The 18,464-nt window shown below is 45.5% G+C and overlaps 2 protein-coding genes across 3 annotated transcripts; one reads left to right on the forward strand and one right to left on the reverse strand.

Annotated features, from left to right (window-relative positions):
* Positions 1-267: 267 nt before the first annotated feature.
* Positions 268-12,434, reverse strand: dars2 (aspartyl-tRNA synthetase 2, mitochondrial). 2 transcript variants are annotated; one of them, XM_056421216.1, is made up of 17 exons: positions 11,946-12,434; positions 10,348-10,447; positions 9,742-9,808; positions 9,512-9,613; positions 7,963-8,058; positions 7,742-7,865; positions 6,790-6,836; positions 6,508-6,614; positions 5,834-5,903; positions 4,590-4,769; positions 3,217-3,324; positions 3,019-3,081; positions 2,151-2,303; positions 1,856-2,074; positions 1,285-1,395; positions 1,120-1,195; positions 268-866 (listed from the first exon to the last, which is right to left on the reverse strand). In XM_056421216.1, exons 1-17 carry the CDS (start codon positions 12,112-12,114, stop codon positions 649-651), a joined length of 2,010 nt encoding a protein of 669 aa, XP_056277191.1. In that variant the 5' UTR covers positions 12,115-12,434; the 3' UTR covers positions 268-648. The 2 variants fall into 2 exon arrangements, with proteins under 2 accessions (XP_056277191.1, XP_056277192.1); XM_056421217.1 differs by lacking the exon at positions 9,512-9,613.
* An 832-nt stretch (positions 12,435-13,266) lies between these two features.
* cryz (crystallin, zeta (quinone reductase)) lies at positions 13,267-18,142 on the forward strand. The gene is made up of 8 exons (XM_056420867.1): positions 13,267-13,469; positions 14,604-14,756; positions 15,569-15,732; positions 16,415-16,466; positions 16,570-16,719; positions 16,857-16,958; positions 17,695-17,790; positions 17,908-18,142. The coding sequence occupies exons 1-8, from the start codon at positions 13,362-13,364 to the stop codon at positions 18,067-18,069; spliced, it is 987 nt and encodes a 328-aa protein (XP_056276842.1). The 5' UTR covers positions 13,267-13,361; the 3' UTR covers positions 18,070-18,142.
* Positions 18,143-18,464: the final 322 nt, after the last annotated feature.

The following is an 18,464-nucleotide window of genomic DNA, read 5'->3' on the forward strand; positions in this document are numbered from 1 at the left end:
GAGTTGGCAAAGGGCTCCAAACACTCGACAGTGAGCTAAACCTTCAGGCCATGAGGGGCGGACTGGGAGAGGCTCATTAGGACATCGACACAGTGATTATCCTTCACGAAGTGCATGTTTAAAAAATAAATATATATAATATATATATAAATATTTCTTTTTTTGAATATAATATATATATTATATATACACATAAATTCACACACGTTCCCCCTTCATCATTGAATTCAAAGCCTCAGTAAATCTGTCCGTGTACCGTACATAAAACTCATTGTGTGTCTTCTTTAATCAGCTGAACTCTAACAGGTTGTAAATACAGTCCCAATTTAATTCGACATTTTCCATCCGCGATTTTTCAAATGAGCCGACATTCATTTCTCTTTATCCCCTGCAAAGCTGTGTACGATTTGAAAGTATCGGCTCACACTAGCTGCAGCCGCGTGAGGCTGGACGTTCCTCCAGATGTTTATTCTCATCAAGGTGGAAAAACATCTTTGGCTTCTTCGTGGGACACAAACCAAAACAAGCAGCTCTTTGGAGTCAGTGGAGCTGTAAGTCCTTACAATGAGGAAATTGTTCATATAAAATGTTCCGTTAATAAAGATTCTAGGAGGCTGTATCCTCCTCCTGGCCGGCCGGCAGATGTGTTCACAGCTGCTCGTCCTCTCTCGCCTCTGCGACCTTACTGCTTCCTTCTCCTCCCTCTGCCGGCCATGTGACAGCGATGTGGTAACACTTCAGCTCCTCCTCAGACACAAAGTCGGGGGCGCGGCTCATGAGGTCGTGACCCCGGAACGACTTGGGGAAGGCCATGACGTCCCGGATGCTGGGAGCGCCGACCATGATGGAGACCAGCCGGTCCAAACCTAGAACATCAAGAAGGGCAACAAAACGACAGGAACACAAACAGGAGCTAAGTGGCTACATCACGCGGTCGCTCGTTAGCCGGAGAGATGCCGGGGGCGGGCGGTCGACTCTTGAAGTTTCCATAGACCTAGTGGGCGTATGATCCGGGCTTATTCTGGGAGGTAAACCCTTTTGCTAAAGGGATCTAATTAAGAAAAGAAGTGTAAAGATATACTTCAGTTGCTTTTACTCGGCTCAACTAGCTCAGCTCACCCAGAGCGATGCCTCCGTGTGGTGGAGCTCCGGAGTCCAGCGCCTCCAGCAGGTGAGAGAGGAGACTGGGGTCCTCCTGCAGCGGCGACAGGTGCGTCATGAGAAGCCGTTACGACCAGTCCTTCATTCGCCATGATTCCAGAGCGGTCACTACATAGAACCGACCTTGAGGATGCTCTGCAGCACGTGGAGCTGCTCGGAGGCCTTGTGGATGCGGATGGAGCCTCCTCCGACCTCACAGCCGTTCAACACGAGGTCGTAGTGCTGACCGCGGACCTGGAAGCCGATAAGAGGAGCCCATTCATCTTTTATTATATTAAAAAAAATAAAAATTTGACGGTGTGAAAAGATAAAAAAATATCTGAAAGTGTCATGACAACATTTAAAAATGTGAACGGTTTCTTTAGCTGAAAGTATGAAGATCTTAAAGCTTTTAAAGTTGAAGACTTTCTCCATTGTGATCCCATTCAAAATAATAATCATAAAAGATTTATAATAAGAACTGTTGAAGAGTTTGAAATATGAATAGATATAGCCATCGATTCCTGAAGGAGCTGAATTTTAAAAAATTAAAATATGAAGAACTAGATAAGGTCCAAGATAGATACGGAATAAGTTGAATAAAGATACAATAGTTGGACTGAAATAATCCATCATGTGTGACATTATTATTATTTCTAAACCTTCCAAAAATGAGAAGAAGAAAAAAAGACTCAATTGAGTATCTGGTGAGAACCTTCTGTGGATCGGTGTGGAGCAGCAGCGCGTCCTCGGGCAGCGGGGCGGTGAACGGGTGGTGGGCCGACTCCAGCTGCTCCGGCGCCTCCTCTTTGGGCAAGAAGAGGGGGAAGTCCAGAACCCACAGGAAGTGGAACGCAGAGGGGTCGCGGACCGACACGCCGCGCGACTCCAGGAGCGCCGCGCAGCGCAGACGCAGGTTACCCAGCAGGGGGCGCTGCGAGCGGATAACATGGAATCAACGTACATTCAAGTCGTGTTTCTGACTTCAGTGACGTCAGCGAGTCTCCCACCACGGAGGGGAGCGGCCCGGCGGCCAGCAGCAGCAGGTCTCCGGGTCGGGCCGCCGTCCTCTGCAGCAGCTCGTCTGTGGCCGAGCCGGACAGCAGCTTCTTCAGGGGAGACTTCAGGGTCCCGTCGGGTCTGACCAGCACCACGCTGAGCTCCTAGGGACCGACCACACACACACGAAGAACCGTGAAAAAGGGACACGATGAGACGGAGGGTTTGACGGGGTGGAGAGTGCTGGTGATTTTGGATTGCCACCATCTTTGTACATCAGGTTTAATGGAAGTCGCTCTAGCGGCGGGGCTCTCTCACACCGTCACATCTCAAAGGATCCGGAGGGACATTCACACGACTCCCAAATAATAAAATCTTAACGCCTCTCGTGCCACCTTAAGATGAACATGTGGAGTTTGGAGTAAAATGTCTTTTTGATAGATGCCATGAATAGTGACCCTGGACCTACGAGACGCCATCCAAGTCTCTGGTAATTAAATAAATGAATAGGTCTGTAAGATAAATACCGAAATAAATAAACGAGGCAACAAATATATAAACGACAACCAAGTCAAAGAGCCTCCCAGGTCAAGGCAGCGGGAGACTCCGGTCGTCACTCTGTCTGACGTGTGGTTGTGTGAGGTTCTTCTCCAGTCACACTGTCCCTTTAAGATGTGCTGCAGCTTTGACAGTGTGTTTTTTTTAAAGTTACAAATAATCAATATGAACGAGAAATACAGATTTGAAGCCACTTAAACTTTGTACGCTTCAAAAAGTTCACATTTGCCTCAGAGCTCATTAGTTTAAATAAATAAAGAGATCGGCGTCGCATGACACGGTGACATCACACGACAACCACAGGGGGAGAAACTGACCCACCTGGCCGAACTGAGTCTTGGCCGTTTGTTTCAGTTCCTCCAGATCCTTCCCGGAGAACAACTCCTGTGGTCGGACACAAGACAGAGAGGGTCACGTCCGCTCAGGTGTGACTCCTCCAGCTCCGTTCTGTCGGTGCTGCTCGTGGTTCTCATCCAGCGTGTGATGCACCGGAACAGGAACCGCGGGTTTCAGTCTCACCGCTCCAGCCGGGACGCACACGGCCTGGACGGAGCCTCCCGGTTGGCCGAGAGCGGCTCTGAGGAACTCGACTTCCGTGGATGAGAAAACCTGGGCGAGGTCGATCAGCTGGACAGACAGACAGACGCGGGTCATTAAACAGCCAAACAGACATCCTCATACCGGCCTTCAACAGCCATGAGATAAACGTTTAGGTCTGATCTTAAGATGGAAACTCTCCACCGCTGCTGTTACAACTGTAGTAACATTAATAACAGTGTTGGAGCTATTTAACTTAACATTTGTATTTAGGTTTTATTGTAAAGTAATATTGCTTATTTATTGCTTATTGCCTTCGCATTGAAAATGCGGAAGGTTATGTTTTGATCGCCGTGTATTTATTTATTTGTATGCGTGTTACTCGCATAAGTCAAAAAGTATTAAACCGAATCGCATGAAATTTGGTGGGATGATCGGTTATCATCCGGGGACCATTTGATTAGATTTTGGGATCTATCGGGTCAAAGGTCAATGTCAAGGTCATGAAAAGGTCAAAATCTTCTTTTTACCACAGCGCGGTCAATTTGTATCCAATTGGCATGCAACTAATGCCAAAATGTTCATAATCCAATGCCCAATCTTGTGATATGCGAAGGTATGCGCTCTACCGAGTGCCCGTTCTAGTTTAGGTTATATTTTGATATGTTAGTTGTTTCTTATGATAGTTGTAGTTTAGTTTAATATATTTAGTTTTAGGTTCGCTGATTGGGTAACACTGGGCACCTGTGGTTATATGTAGAGGTGGGGAGGCACAGGACCAGCATGCACCTGGGTGGCCGATGTTTTTTTTTACCACAGCACAGAGAGGAAGTGTCAACATTTTGTTTGTTCTTTTTTGTTGGTTTAAGAAATAAATTATCAGAATAATAACAGGCGGAAATGGACATTGCTTTCTTTTGCATGCGTCAACACCGAAACCCACGGTACATCAGTGGCGGTTAGATTTATAGTTTAGTTTGATTTTGTACGACAAATGGCCGCAACAAACAGTAGTCACAGTAGTAACAATAATAAGTCATAACGGTAGTAAGAATAATAACAGTTGTAACAGTAGCAACAGTAGTAACGGGCGTGTAACGGTCTTTATTCTTTTCTCCTGCAGAAGGAGACGTGGCATCAAGTCATCGAGGTGACGTTAAGAATTAAACCCGTCCATGAGGCGACCTCTTTATCCATGTTTATGTATTTATGTTCCCGTTCCTCTCGGTGGGCTCGTTGTCCGATGGTGATATCAGTTAACGTACATGTTTACCGTGTTATGTACCTTTCAATATTTCTAAAGAACAAAATACATAAAGAAAAAAGAAAAGAATCAAACGCGTCCGCCCGCCCACCTTCATCCTGAACCGGGTGTCGGGCTTGTCCACGCCGTAGTCCCTCATGGCCTCCTCGTACGTCATGGTGGGGAACGGCGCCGCGAGGACGCCTCGCTCTGCAGGCCAGGAGTGCTGCAGGAGACCCTCCACCAGGGACAGGACGCCGGCCTGGTCCACAAAGGACATCTCTATGTCTACCTGAAGGAGACACAGAGGAGACACACAGAGAGGAGACACAGAGAGGAGACACACAGAGAGGAGACACAGAGAGGAGACACAGAGAGGAGACATAGAGGAGACACATAGAGGAGACACATAGAGGAGACACAGAGGAGACACAGAGGAGACACAGAGGAGACACACAGAGGAGACACAGAGAGGAGACACAGAGAGGAGACACAGAGAGGAGACACATAGAGGAGACACAGAGACACAGAGAGGAGACACACAGAGAGGAGACACACAGAGAGGAGACACACAGAGAGGAGACACACAGAGAGGAGACACAGAGAGGAGACACAGAGAGGAGACAGAGGAGACACAGAGGAGACACACAGAGGAGACACACAGAGGAGACACAGAGAGGAGACAGAGAGAGGAGACACAGAGAGGAGACACAGATGAGACAGAGAGAACACAGAGAGAACACAGAGGAGACACGGAGGAGACACACAGAGAGGAGACACAGAGGAGACAGAGAGAACACAGAGATGAGACACAGAGAGGAGACACAGAGAGAACACAGAGGAGACACACAGAGGAGACACAGAGAGGAGACATAGAGAGAACACAGAGGAGACACACAGAGGAGACACAGAGAGAACACAGAGGAGACATAGAGAGAACACAGAGGAGACACAGAGGAGACACACAGAGGAGACACAGAGAGAACACAGAGGAGACATAGAGAGAACACAGAGGAGACATAGAGAGAACATAGAGGAGACACAGAGGAGACATAGAGAGGAGATACACAGAGAGGAGACACAGAGAGGAGACACACAGGAGACAGAGGAGACACAGAGAGAACACAGAGGAGATACAGAGAGGAGACAGACAGAGGAGACACACTGTTTGTTATTGTCTTATGTTTGTTATTGTTTTATGTTTGTTATTGTCTTGTTTGTTATTGTCTTGTTTGTTATTGTTTTATGTTTGTTATTGTCTTGTTTGTTATTGTCTTGTGTTTGTTATTGTCTTGTTTGTTATTGTCTTGTGTTTGTTATTGTCTCATTCTTTTCCCCGTTCTGCCTCCACGTTACCTGGGTGAACTCCGGCTGCCGGTCCGGTTTGGAGCCTTCATCCCGGTAGCACCGAGCCACCTGGAAGTACCTGACAGCCACGAAGAAGAGACACTTCTTACACACTGGACGGACCTTTAGTTTACCTGTGCTCAGGCCTGCACCCACCTGCCTACACCCACCTGCCTACACCCACTGGTCTACACCCACCTGGTCTGCACCCACCTGCCTACACCCACCTGCCTGCACCCACCTGTCTGCACCCACTGGTCTACACCCACCTGGTCTGCACCCACCTGCCTGCACCCACCTGTCTGCACCCACTGGTCTACACCCACCTGGTCTACACCCACTGGTCTACACCCACCTGGTCTGCACCCACCTGGTCTGCACCCACCTGTCTACACCCACTGGTCTACACCCACCTGCCTACACCCACCTGGTCTACACCCACCTGTCTGCACCCACCTGTCTGCACCCACCTGCCTACACCCACCTGTCTGCACCCACCTGCCTACACCCACCTGTCTGCACCCACCTGCCTACACCCACCTGCCAGCACCCACTGGTCTACACCCACCTGCCTACACCCACCTGCCAGCACCCACTGGTCTACACCCACCTGTCTGCACCCACCTGGTCAGCACCCACCTGCCTGCACCCACCTGGTCTACAACCACCTGGTCTACACCCACCTGTCTACACCAGCCACCATGAGCAGCTGTTTGAACTGCTGTGGGCTCTGGGGCAGAGAGTAGAACCGGCCCGGCTCTCTGGACGGAACCACAAACTCTTTGGCTCCCTGAAACACAGCAGAACGAGTCAGAGGGAACAGGTACGCGTCCTACATGTGAGGAACGTGTGTTTCTCAAAATGATTTCACAGCAGCTTGGAGAATAAGCTTTAAATGTCAGAATGTTTGTTTGAGAACATTTAAAGTGACTTTAACCGTAATCGTTCATAAGGGACCTTCTTACCCCGGGTGTTCTTTTAAACAAGGTCGGCGTTTCCACGTCCACAAAACCTTCAGACGACAAAGAAATAGACATGAGCGGGACGTGGATTCATCTATTTTATATCTACTGTTGCAGTGACTTCATGGGGTTTCCCTCCAGAAGCCCCAGAGGCGAGTGAGAAAAGAAACTATTCTACTCATCCATTTTCTAAATATGATCTAAACATTTTTACCTTCGCATTCTGAGAATGCGGAAGGTAATGTTTTGATCGCTGTGTATTTATTTATTTGTATTTGTGTGTTATTCGCAAAATTCAAAAGTATTAAACCGAATCGCATGCAATTTGGTGGGATGGTTGGTTATTATCCGGGGACCATTTGATTAGATTTTGGGTTCGATCGGGTCAAAGTCATGAAAAAGTACCAAAAAAAGTGGCGGCGAAGGTATGCGCTCTACCGAGTACCCGTTCTAGTTCTCTCCTGTATTTTTGACTTACGGACGATGTGAAACAAAAAAGTTTAAGATAATCTTTATCTCATATCAGTTTTTCTTCCATTGGTGAAATGGGTAAAAAAAAAGAAACTTTTTGCCAGGATCATAAAGTGGTTGTTGTTGTAATACTCATTTTGGCCACCAGAGGCCGAAACGCACCACACTACACTACTGCATGTTGTAAATAGATAGATAGATTAAAATACATGTCTAGCCGAAATTTAGACGTGACAGAAAGGTTACGTAACTTTCTGACAGCTCGTGTTTGAAGTGCACAGAGACGTTCAAACTCACCTGGGAGAAAACACGAGGGCTTTTAGTCTTATTTGGAACGAGTGACAAGTATAACGAAAACATTATTATCTAAAAAGGTTTTTTTTCTCCGCATGTGAAAAAAATAAAATAAATAACATTCAAGGAACTTATGAATACAATGAGATCAGAATGAGCCAGGTGTGGATGGTGCTGCCCCTCTCCTCACCATGCACATTACAGAGGTACTCCCTCATCTTCATCACCAGCTGGGACCGCATTCGGAGGTTCTTCTGCATCCGAGCGGACCTCAGGTCCAGGTAGCGGTACTGCATCCGCAGAGACTCAGATTTCTGTCCAATCGCAAAACGGAAACACAGCGGTTCGCGATCCACAGCGATCACAAGTACCACAGCACTTGATGGAACATTTGCACAAGTGTCAACTCACTTTGACGAAGTCCTTGATCTCAAAAGGCAACTTCCGGCACACGTTGAACACCTCCACGCCCTCGGCCAGGACCTCGACCTCGCCCGTTGGCATTGCCTGTTGGAGAAGAGAGTAGCAGAATGAGAGGATGGGCCACTCGGACCAGAATCCACCACTGCAGCCGATTACAGATCTACGTTATCTACGGTGATAAAAGAGTTTCACTGGACACGAGTGTTGGCTTCTTGTTCCTGTGCACTCCCCGGGTGGTAAGAGTGGTGAGGCTTCAGACAATAACAAAGAATCAACGCGAAATACACAACACACGTCATGTGCGTCTCATTCGTGTGCATTATTCCATAATTAAAATAAGAAACATAGAAACCTTCATTCCCTTCTTCTTTTTACACTTTAAACAAATCCCAAGCTGCTTTAAAAGTAAAATAATGATCAAACTGAATTTTTTTTTTTTTTTTTACTACCTAAACGCCAGTATTTTTGTAAATGGGTTTTGGGTTCCGTTGTCTGGTGAACGGCGATGGAACGCCTCAGACTAACCGAACGGCTTTTAGATAAATACGAGGAATGAGGAGAAGTGCAAAGGCTTTAAAAGACGGTCTCAGGCTGCACTCCTGCAGCCGAATGTTGAATAAACTTGAGCTGATTTATTGTTGTGACACGTCTGTGCTGCCCCCTGCTGGACAGTAATACAGGTTCACGGTTCTTTATTTGCCATTTGTGCCGAGACCAACAGTCCAGCCACATTGGGATTGTTCTGCAGGGCTCTCCGAGTCAACAGAGGTACACACATATGGAGGACTTAAAACGACTTAAGTATAAATAAATAACATATTGATTTATTCCTGTATTTATTTATACATTTATTTATTTTTGGATTTATTTAAGAATTTATTTATTCCTGTATTTATACATTTATTTAAGCAATTATTTATGTATTACTGTATTTATTTATTCATACATTTATTTCAGCATTAATTAATTAATTCTTGTATTTATTCATGCATTTATTAATTTATACTTACGTCATTTTAAGTCCTCCATACACACACACACTGTAATAATTAGAAACAATATAAAATCACACTGTTCATAAGGTGGTAGGTATTAGGTACAGTTTTTTAAAAACAGGTTATCAACATAAAAAAGAAACAATTCATTGAGCTATAAAAGACCAATAAGACTAAATAATTGTGATTTAACGAAGATTCTCATTTCATTCAGGCAGAGTAATGCATACCTACATATAACAACATGTGATTCACTTCATTTCTTTGACGGATTTATCATCACTTTGGGATTCAAACGCAATTAATCGGCAAATTACTCGTTCAGAGCTAAAGTCTGAGCCCCCTTGAATGTCCTCATATGAACAAGGACACACACACACACACACACACACACACACACACACACACACACACACACACACACACACACACACACACACACACACACACACACACACACACACACACACACACACACACACACACACACACACACACACACACACACACACACACACACACACACACACACACACACACACCTTGTTCTCTTGCCCCGCTGGGCGACTTCTGACCGTCCCCGTAACCTTGATGACGGACTCGATTGTGAGATCGCACAGCGCCGCTTTCAGATGGCTCGCCGACTTCAAACCACACGGAGGAAAAACAAACGGAAGACGACACACGAGTGAAACAACTTCTGGAGTTTGACCACCTGAAGAAGAGAGAGCGCCGCCGTGGCGTGGCGCCGGCTTCACGTTGGCGACCTTACTTCGTCCTGAGGGATCAGAACTTGGGCCGAGCCGCTGAAGTCCCGCAGGATGACGAACAGGTCCTGCCTGTGGGAGGCGGAGATCTATTAATCTGACTGTTAGATAAACAACCATTTGGGTTCTCTGGCTTCTGCCTACTGGACAAATCCTATTGCCATTTAATGTCTGGATAGATTGTACTGTGTGTGTGTACTTCTGGCTTGGCCAAACGAGGTGACTTCTTTATAATTATTTGTACGCATTTATTTTTCTGTGGGTGTACCAGTGAGAGGGGGGGGGGGGGGGTGTCCGTTTGTATATGTCAACAAAAAGATGGAAAACAATGGAAATATCAGTTAAAGAACATGTTTACCGTGTTATGTACCTGTCAATATTTCAAAATTAAAAAAATACTCGTTTGTGCGAGACTACGGGTGCAAAACACACAAAAACCGGCAACCATAAATGTAATTGCAGGTTTCCTCTTCATCAGATAGAACCGTGCAGACGGTCACAGGAAGTGTCTTAAAGCGTAACAGTCGACACACAGCAGCGAGTGTCTCTGATCCAGACTGAAACCCAGGCTGAACCCTGACCCTCTGCAGGTGAACTGGGAGTGATGGTACCTGAGGTATTGGACCCAGCCACACAGAGTGACCGTCTCTCCCACGTGAGCCGACCTCAGCTCTCCACAGGTGTGACTCCTGAAGGACAGGCTGCTGGGACCTGCAGGAGGAGCAGGTGACAGGTTGTGACTGGACGACAACTGGAATGGTTGCGGTCATGTGATGTCGACGATGACATCACACATTCACATCGACAAATCACATGACTCCGAGGGAGAAAATGACTAACTCAAGAGGTCGAACTCCTTAAAGTTAGCCAGCAGAAAAAAATATGTAACTTGCTATGACCCCTGGGTATCTAGTGCGGTTGGCTCTGGTCACCTTCATCCAACCGGGGTAAATCGTATGCCCGGTTCTCCAACAATGGATCTGATTGGTTAAAGGGGCTGATGGGAGGGGCTAAATTACACTACAAATATGTGCTAAATGTTCTAGAAAGACGGATTTGTTGGACTTGGTGAATGTTGCCGCGTGCTCTTTAAAACACTTCCCATTTGCCACAACACTTTCAGTGGAGCGCAATTTTATGATGTGATTAGGTCATGTGATCACGTGGTCATGTGATCATGTGACCTCCGAGCATACACACGGTATTATGAAGGCATAGTGTGATTATACATCAGACTCCATAGACATTCATTACAACGGCCGGTCCTGATGTTGGAACCATAGACTGAGCCCCTTAAGGAACAGAGCCATTGGCTGCAGTCCAATAGTCAAAGATACTTACGTCCTATGTCCTAACTACTTTTCCTTGACCTTGTTGGAAAAGGCCATGAGGTCAAGCAACGATGTGAGGGAGAATGTATTAGGACTTGGGTCTGCCGTTCCTTTAAATGTCGTATGAATTGTGGGAAGGGGAGGATGGTCCAGGTGTACCGTTAGCTTTAGGAGACAGGAAAGGAGGCACGTGGGCTGGGTTTGTTATCGGTCAACAAAAAGATGAAAAACAATTAAAATATCAGTTAAAGTACATGTTTACAGTGATGTACCTGTCAATATTTACATATAAAAATACATTTAAAAAAGGAAAGGAGGCACTAGGATTTAGATAATTTGGCAGCTCTTACAAAAGGCCTTCCCTCAGACACCTGAGCGTCCTTCAGCGTCAAGGAACCTTCACAAGCAAGAACAAATAGCGTTTGGGGCTGCAGTCAATTATTGACGTGTTTGGCATCACCTGTGCTCGCCCTGCCCCTCGCGCGCCGTCACCCCTGTATGGTCCTGGTGGACCCGGATAATAATAATCATTTATTTTATATAGCGCTTCTCAAGACACCCAAAGTCGCTTTACAGAGTCCAGAGTCCAGTAGTCACACACACATTCATCCCGGTGGTGGTAAGCTACATCAGCAGCCACAGCTGCCCTGGGGCAGACTGACGGAAGCGTGGCTGCCAATCAGCGCCTACGGCCCCTCCACCAATCAGCGCCTACGGCCCCTCCACCAATCAGCGCCTACGGCCCCTCCCCCACCACCAACATTCATTCACATCCATACGAGGTGGTGCATGTCTTGATGATGGATGAGAGCCGCTGTCCACGTATGAGCTGCAGCCAATGGGCTGCGAGGTGACATCAACACATCTCTTCGTCGTACCTGTGGTGGGGGTCCTTGAATGGCAGACCGGAAGTGAGCAGCTCAGGTGTCTGAGTGGAGGTGTCCGCGGTGCGCGTCCTTGGCGTGAGGCTGAGCCCGGCAGCCGAGCGGCGCGAGCCCCGAGTCCCCCGAGCAGCCGCCGCAGCACGAGCCTGCTCGTTGTCGCCATGTTGTTCTGTGAGCGCAGCGCGAGGCGGTCAGCGCGTGCTTATGCACTGCCACTGTTGTTCAACATGAGGACACTGACACGGGGAACTGGACTTCACTGACCGACTTCCGGGTCCGCGGATGGGCTTTTCTCTTGTTGCGCGTGAGCCCAACGCCCATCCACATCGCTTGGGAGTCGGTGATTCGCAACCGGATGTGACGTCGTGATAGAGGGCCAGACCAAACCAGTCTATCTGCAACATAATCGATTTTAAATCTGCTATCAACTGGGTGACATCGTCAAGATGCGTTTATATATATTTATATTATATTTATATTTAAGTAACTACCGTGATGATGGGAAATAAGTATGTGTGTCCTTTTTATGAAGTAAATTCAAAATATTAAATGGGACACTTATTACAAACATAAGAATGGATAAGTGAATACAAATAGGTACAAAAATGAATCTTATAACAGCATTGAACACAACGACATATTTTTATTGAATAGAATGTTTAGTTTGATCCTAAGCCAATCTGTTTAATTTGATGGCTGGTCTAAAAAACTTTAATTCAGGATGCGACGATATATCTTTTATTTCACTTTCCACCTCAAACTGTACTCATTGTTTGACAGGCCTCTACTGAGGTCCAATATTCATGTCTGGCTTACGTTTGTTTAATTGTGAAATACATTTTGTTTTCTTAAATTAAAAAAGCTACTTTACTCCTCACGAAGATTACCACTCAGCATGAGAAACACCACTGTAAATGTTTTCTGTGGCTTTTTTTGTAAAACACTTTGAGTTGTAGAAATTGTATTAATATTATTATTATTATTATAATAATGATTATAATAATGATCATTATTATTATTAATATTATAATCATTATAATAATAATAATTATTATTATCATTATTATTATTTATGATTATTATTATTATTATTATGATAATTATTATAATTATAATTATTATTATAATAACTATTTATTTATTTTATTATAATTATTTATTTTATAATAATAGTAATAATAATTATGATAATAATTACAATTATTATTGTTATAATTATAATTATTATAATAATTATTATTAATAACAATAATATTCACACCTGTCAACTTGCAGTACTCTCCGGTCCAGAAGGCGGCGCTATGGTATCTGTGAACTCGCAGAAGCTGCGCGCGCACGTCTCGGGCTCTGCAGCGTGGAGAGTGGGACGTCCGCGGGAGGAGTTTGTTTCTCCCGTCGTTGCGCGCAGACATGTCGGGCAGCAGGCTGATGAGAGCCGTGAGGGTGAGCGAGTTCGGACCTCCGTCGGTGCTCCGACTCTGCTCGGACGTGGCTGCCCCACAGCCCGGACACAGACAGGTGAGTACTGACGGAAGCCGAGTGGATCCAAACCACCCAGTCTACAGGTGGAGGTCGGCCAGTGTAAAAACAAATAAAAACAATGCAATAACTGCCCTTATTGTGTCAGAGCAGTGTCGGGAAGCTTACCGACAATAATATATTTGGACATAAAACAATTTCCAATCACCAACATGTGATGATTGTGTAATTGCTATGACATACATATTTCTCAATAACTGCATTGTTTTAGTTGTGTAACTCGTAAGTCCAAAGTGCGGTCTGGTGAGGCAGGTGAATGGTCATCATGAAAAGTTAAAAGCAAATGCTGATATGGGCTTTAAATGTAAATTCTCTCTCATTCTGATACTTTTTATAATCCAAATTGCTGAATTCGCGCATGCTCTGTTCAAAGCGAGGAGGTCGATGTGAGGACCTGGGACAGATATGTGTACAGAGTTAAAGCCCTCTGAGGACAATTTGTAGTTTTGGTTTAAATAAATAAATGTATTTATTTATATCCTTTCCGACCACAGAATAGGTTGTATATTTCACGTATGTGAAGAACCTATTTATGTTTATATTTATATATACTTTATATATATTTATATTATTATATTGATATATAAATGTATTTCTATATATAGTATGTAGTATATTTAATATATAGTTATTTATATGTATAAATATATATATTTATATATAAATAAATACACATTTATATATATAAATATTTGTATTCATATTTATAAATGTATGCACATATTTATAAATGTATATACATATTTATATAACTATTTATAGATATATTACAATATGTATTGTTTATTGTTTATAAATAAATATATTTATATGTCAATATATGTTTATATATATATGGACTAGTAGACAGGGCTATAATAATCGAGAATAATTGATAAACACGGTCACTCATGTACATTTGTCTTTTGGGTGCACAGCTCACAGAATGGCAATCAGAGTGAATTTAGTTTAAAAGCAACACATTAGTTATTATTATCTATAAGGATTACATGGAGCTGGGAAAACGTTTATCATCTGGTGTGCTTGGGCGTTTGGCTCTTGATATTTCCTTTTTAATTTCAAGTGTCCCTTTCATCATCATCTTCATCATCATCATCTTCCTCTGTGCCGCAGGTGCTGATCCGGGTCCACGCCTGCGGGGTGAACCCCGTGGAAACGTACATCCGGGCCGGGACGTACGCCCGTCGGCCCGCCCTGCCGTACACACCGGGCTCAGATGTAGCCGGGGTGGTGGAATCGGTGGGAGAAGGCGTGACCGCAGTAAAGGTCTGAGGAAAAAATTAAAACTGATAACGATGTCGTCCAATCAGAGACGGCGAGTGTGAATATATATAATAATAATAGTAATAATAATAATAATATACTGTGTATATATATATAATATATATATGTATATAATATATACATATATATAATAAAAATAAATACAAATAAAATAAAATCAGCTGCAATAATAAATGACAAGTTTTCCTTTTTTTCGTGGCATATACCGACTGACAACAGACATGTGTTTATGCCTAAATGTTAGAACTAGTTTTTCTTACGATTCTTCTATCTCGGTGGGTGTCACCACGAGTCAGAGGAAGGGGCTCACCTGGGCCGCCTCCTCTACTCACCTTTCTGCCAGTAATTGAAACTCAACTTCACTCTCATGTAATCACCACTTCTTTTTATGTCATTTAAAAAAATATCTTAATTTCTTCAGCTCTTCCATCTAGTGGCAGTGACATCTAACTGTGTATAAGAAGAGGACAAGTGGATATCTTATTCGACTTGTATTTTAAAAAATCGTTGATTATAGTTTGAATTATAATAAAAAGGATGATTATTTGGCATTATTTTAGCAGATTGTAATAAATTTAAATAACATGCCACATGGGTGTCCTGCCACGAGGATGTCGGGGATGTCGGCCTCGCTGCAGTAAGCGTGGGCCTGTATTGGCCCACCTACACACACACACACACACACACGTAGATGTACTGATATATGGAAATCTGACAAACAAGTTCATCCACGTTTCAGTACTTTGACAGAGTCTGTGTGTCTGTGTGTGTGTGTGTGTGTGTGTGTCCTCCAGGCAGGAGACCGGGTGTTCTCCATGGCCACTGAGACCGGCGGTTATGCAGAGTTCGCCGTGGCCGCTGACCAGAGCGTCCACAGGCTGCACGCCGCGCTGAGCTTCCTCCAGGGAGCGGCCCTGGGCGTCCCGTACTTCACCGCCTACAGGGCCCTGGTTCACAAGTGAGACCTCCATCACAACAGCTCCCCCTAGTGGGGAAAGAGCGCTACTGCAGCTTCAGACATGACACAATGAGACTGTGTGAGGATCTGTGACGCAATGATAATGAGATCTGGTTACCACATACGACTGGGCGACTAAACAAGTCAGGTTTAACTGAGCTGTTGTGACTAAAGTCAGGTTTAACTGAGCTGTTGTGACTAAAGTAAGGTTTAATGAGCTGTTGTGACTAAAGTCTGGTTTAATGAGCTGTTGTGACTAAAGTCAGGTTTAACTGAGGCGTTGTGACTAAAGTCAGGTTTAACTGAGGCGTTGTGACTAAAGTCAGGTTCAACTGAGGCGTTGTGACTAAAGTCAGGTTTAACTGAGGCGTTGTGACTAAAGTCAGGTTCAACTGAGGCGTTGTGACTAAAGTCAGGTTCAACTGAGGCGTTGTGACTAAAGTCAGGTTCAACTGAGGCGTTGTGACTAAAGTCAGGTTCAACTGAGGCGTTGTGACTAAAGTCAGGTTTAACTGAGGCGTTGTGACTAAAGTCAGGTTCAACTGAGGCGTTGTGACTAAAGTCAGGTTCAACTGAGGCGTTGTGACTAAAGTCAGGTTCAACTGAGGCGTTGTGACTAAAGTCTGGTTCAACTGAGGCGTTGTGACTAAAGTCTGGTTCAATGAGCTGTTGTGTGTTGCAGAGCTCACGCTAAAGCTGGAGAGACTGTCCTCGTCCATGGAGCCAGTGGAGGGGTGCAATTTTTTTGTTTTATTCTTTTTTAATTCTATGTGTATATATGTATATTGATATATATTTTCCAAAATGGCCACATCCTCATGGCATGTACGTGTTTAGGTTGGCGTGGCAACGTGCCAGTTGTCCCGCGCTTTGGGTCTCACGGTGTTGGGGACGGCGGGGACGCCGGAGGGCCTGAAGCTGGCCCTCAGCAACGGAGCTCACCTGGCCTTCAACCACAGAGAGGAGGGCTACACACAGAAAATCATGGTATACACACACACATATACACACACACACACACACACACACACACGTGGCGCATGAAGCTCAGCCAGCGTTTAAATATGTAATCACATTTCATTCTTCGCTTCTTGAAGGAAAATGTGTGTGTGTGTGTTTTGTAGGAAGCCACAGGGGGCAGAGGCGTCGACGTGGTCGTGGAGATGCTGTCAAACGTCAACCTCAGTAAAGACCTCCAGATGTCGGCCGTGGGGGGACGGGTCACGGTCAGTATCCACAGAGGAGCTCCCGTTTCCTCTTTAAGGGACACTCCAAAACAAAAGAGATCCATACGTTCTTCCTCTGGCCTGAGGTTCGTGTATCAGGCGAGATTGTTTTGGTGTGCGTATTCTCATTTGGGCAGTAGAGAAGCTGAAATAATCCAGATCAATAAATAATAAACTAGAATGGGCACTCGGTAGAGCGCATACCTTCGCATAATGAACATTTTGGCATTAGTTGCATGCCAATTGGATAAAAATTGACTGTGCTATGGAAAAATGAAGATTTTGACCTTTTCATGACATTGACATTGACCTTTGACCCGATCAATCCCAAAATCTAATCAAATGGTCCGCGGATAATAAACAATCATCCCACCAAATTTCATGCGATTCGGTTTAATACTTTTTGAGTTATGCGAGTAACACGCATACAAATAAATAAATACACGGCGATCAAAACATAACCTTCCGCATTTTCAATGCGAAGGTAATAAATCCTAAACTAGGAGGTGAAATTAGTACTTTGGATCTTTAGGCCTTTTGAATTACTCTGAAAACACAAAGTTCGGACCGGCTCTTTTCTTCCACCAGTTCGGACTCTACCGTCACGTTTCGCCTCAGGATGTTTTTCTAATACGACCCCTAGATGTCTAAAGCTCTGGGGTGCAGCGCCTCCGACTGGCTCCAGGGGACGCTGCACCCCAACGTGGCTCACTCCATCCCTCTCTCTCTCCTTCAGGTCATCGGCTGCAGAGGCCCCGTCGAGATCAACCCCAGAGATGCCATGGCGAAGGAGAGCAGCATCATCGGAGTCATCCTCAACGCCGCCACGCCGGTACGAAGCGCCGGCGCCGCACGAGTCGTCCCGGCGCTCCGGCTCGTCCCGACGCTCCGGCTCGTCCCGACGCTCCGGGTGTTTAACGTACGTGTTTTTGTGCGTGTGCTCCCTCAGGAGGAGAACAGGGAGTGCGCGGCGCTCCTCTACGCCGGCATGGAGGCCGGTTGGCTGCGTCCGGTCGTCGGCGCCCAGTACCCGCTCGCCGACGCCGCCCAGGCTCACCATGACATCATCGAGTGTCTCGGGGCTGCTGGGAAGACGGTCCTGATCGTGTGACCATGTGATCATAGCATGGGGGGGGGGGAGTCAGAGGAAAGGTTTAACACAAATCAATAAAATAATAAAGACATGTTGGAGTGTCTCTTGTGACCCGAGTGAAGCACGTTGACGTTCGGGTAAGAGGGAGTCATAGGGGGCGTCTCGGGTGACAGCCGGCTCTACTGAGCATGCTCAGTGGGGTCCGGTAACTTAACACACACACACACACACTGTATCTGCTCCTGTGGCAGCCGGTAGATAATGGCGCTCCCAGTGTGAAGTCTCCCTCCGGCCCCGCGGTTCATCGGGTCGTTCTTCTGGATTGTTCCGGTTATGAAGGAGCGCACCGTGTCGCCAGGTGAGCAGCTTGTCGTGGGGCGTTCAAGGACCCGGCACCATGATCAGTATTTCAG

Source organism: Pseudoliparis swirei, chromosome 8 (assembly GCF_029220125.1).
Source record: "Pseudoliparis swirei isolate HS2019 ecotype Mariana Trench chromosome 8, NWPU_hadal_v1, whole genome shotgun sequence".
Classification (NCBI taxonomy): domain Eukaryota; kingdom Metazoa; phylum Chordata; class Actinopteri; order Perciformes; family Liparidae; genus Pseudoliparis; species Pseudoliparis swirei.

What these genes read in the sequence shown, in the direction of transcription:
- cryz (XM_056420867.1), top strand. Translation starts at nt 13,362, where the DNA reads ATGTCGGGCAGCAGGCTGATGAGAGCCGTGAGGGTGAGCGAGTTCGGA. An exon ending in AAGGCGTGACCGCAGTAAAG is followed by an intron (nt 14,757 to 15,568) that starts GTCTGAGGAAAA and finishes TGTGTCCTCCAG; the next exon opens with GCAGGAGACCGGGTGTTCTC. An exon ending in CCGTGGGGGGACGGGTCACG is followed by an intron (nt 16,959 to 17,694) that starts GTCAGTATCCAC and finishes TCTCTCCTTCAG; the next exon opens with GTCATCGGCTGCAGAGGCCC.
- dars2 (XM_056421216.1), bottom strand. Translation starts at nt 12,114, where the DNA reads ATGGCGACAACGAGCAGGCTCGTGCTGCGGCGGCTGCTCGGGGGACTC. An exon ending in TGTTTAAAAGAACACCCGGG is followed by an intron (nt 6,615 to 6,789) that starts GTAAGAAGGTCC and finishes GCTGTGTTTCAG; the next exon opens with GGAGCCAAAGAGTTTGTGGT. An exon ending in ACACGGAGGCATCGCTCTGG is followed by an intron (nt 867 to 1,119) that starts GTGAGCTGAGCT and finishes TTGATGTTCTAG; the next exon opens with GTTTGGACCGGCTGGTCTCC.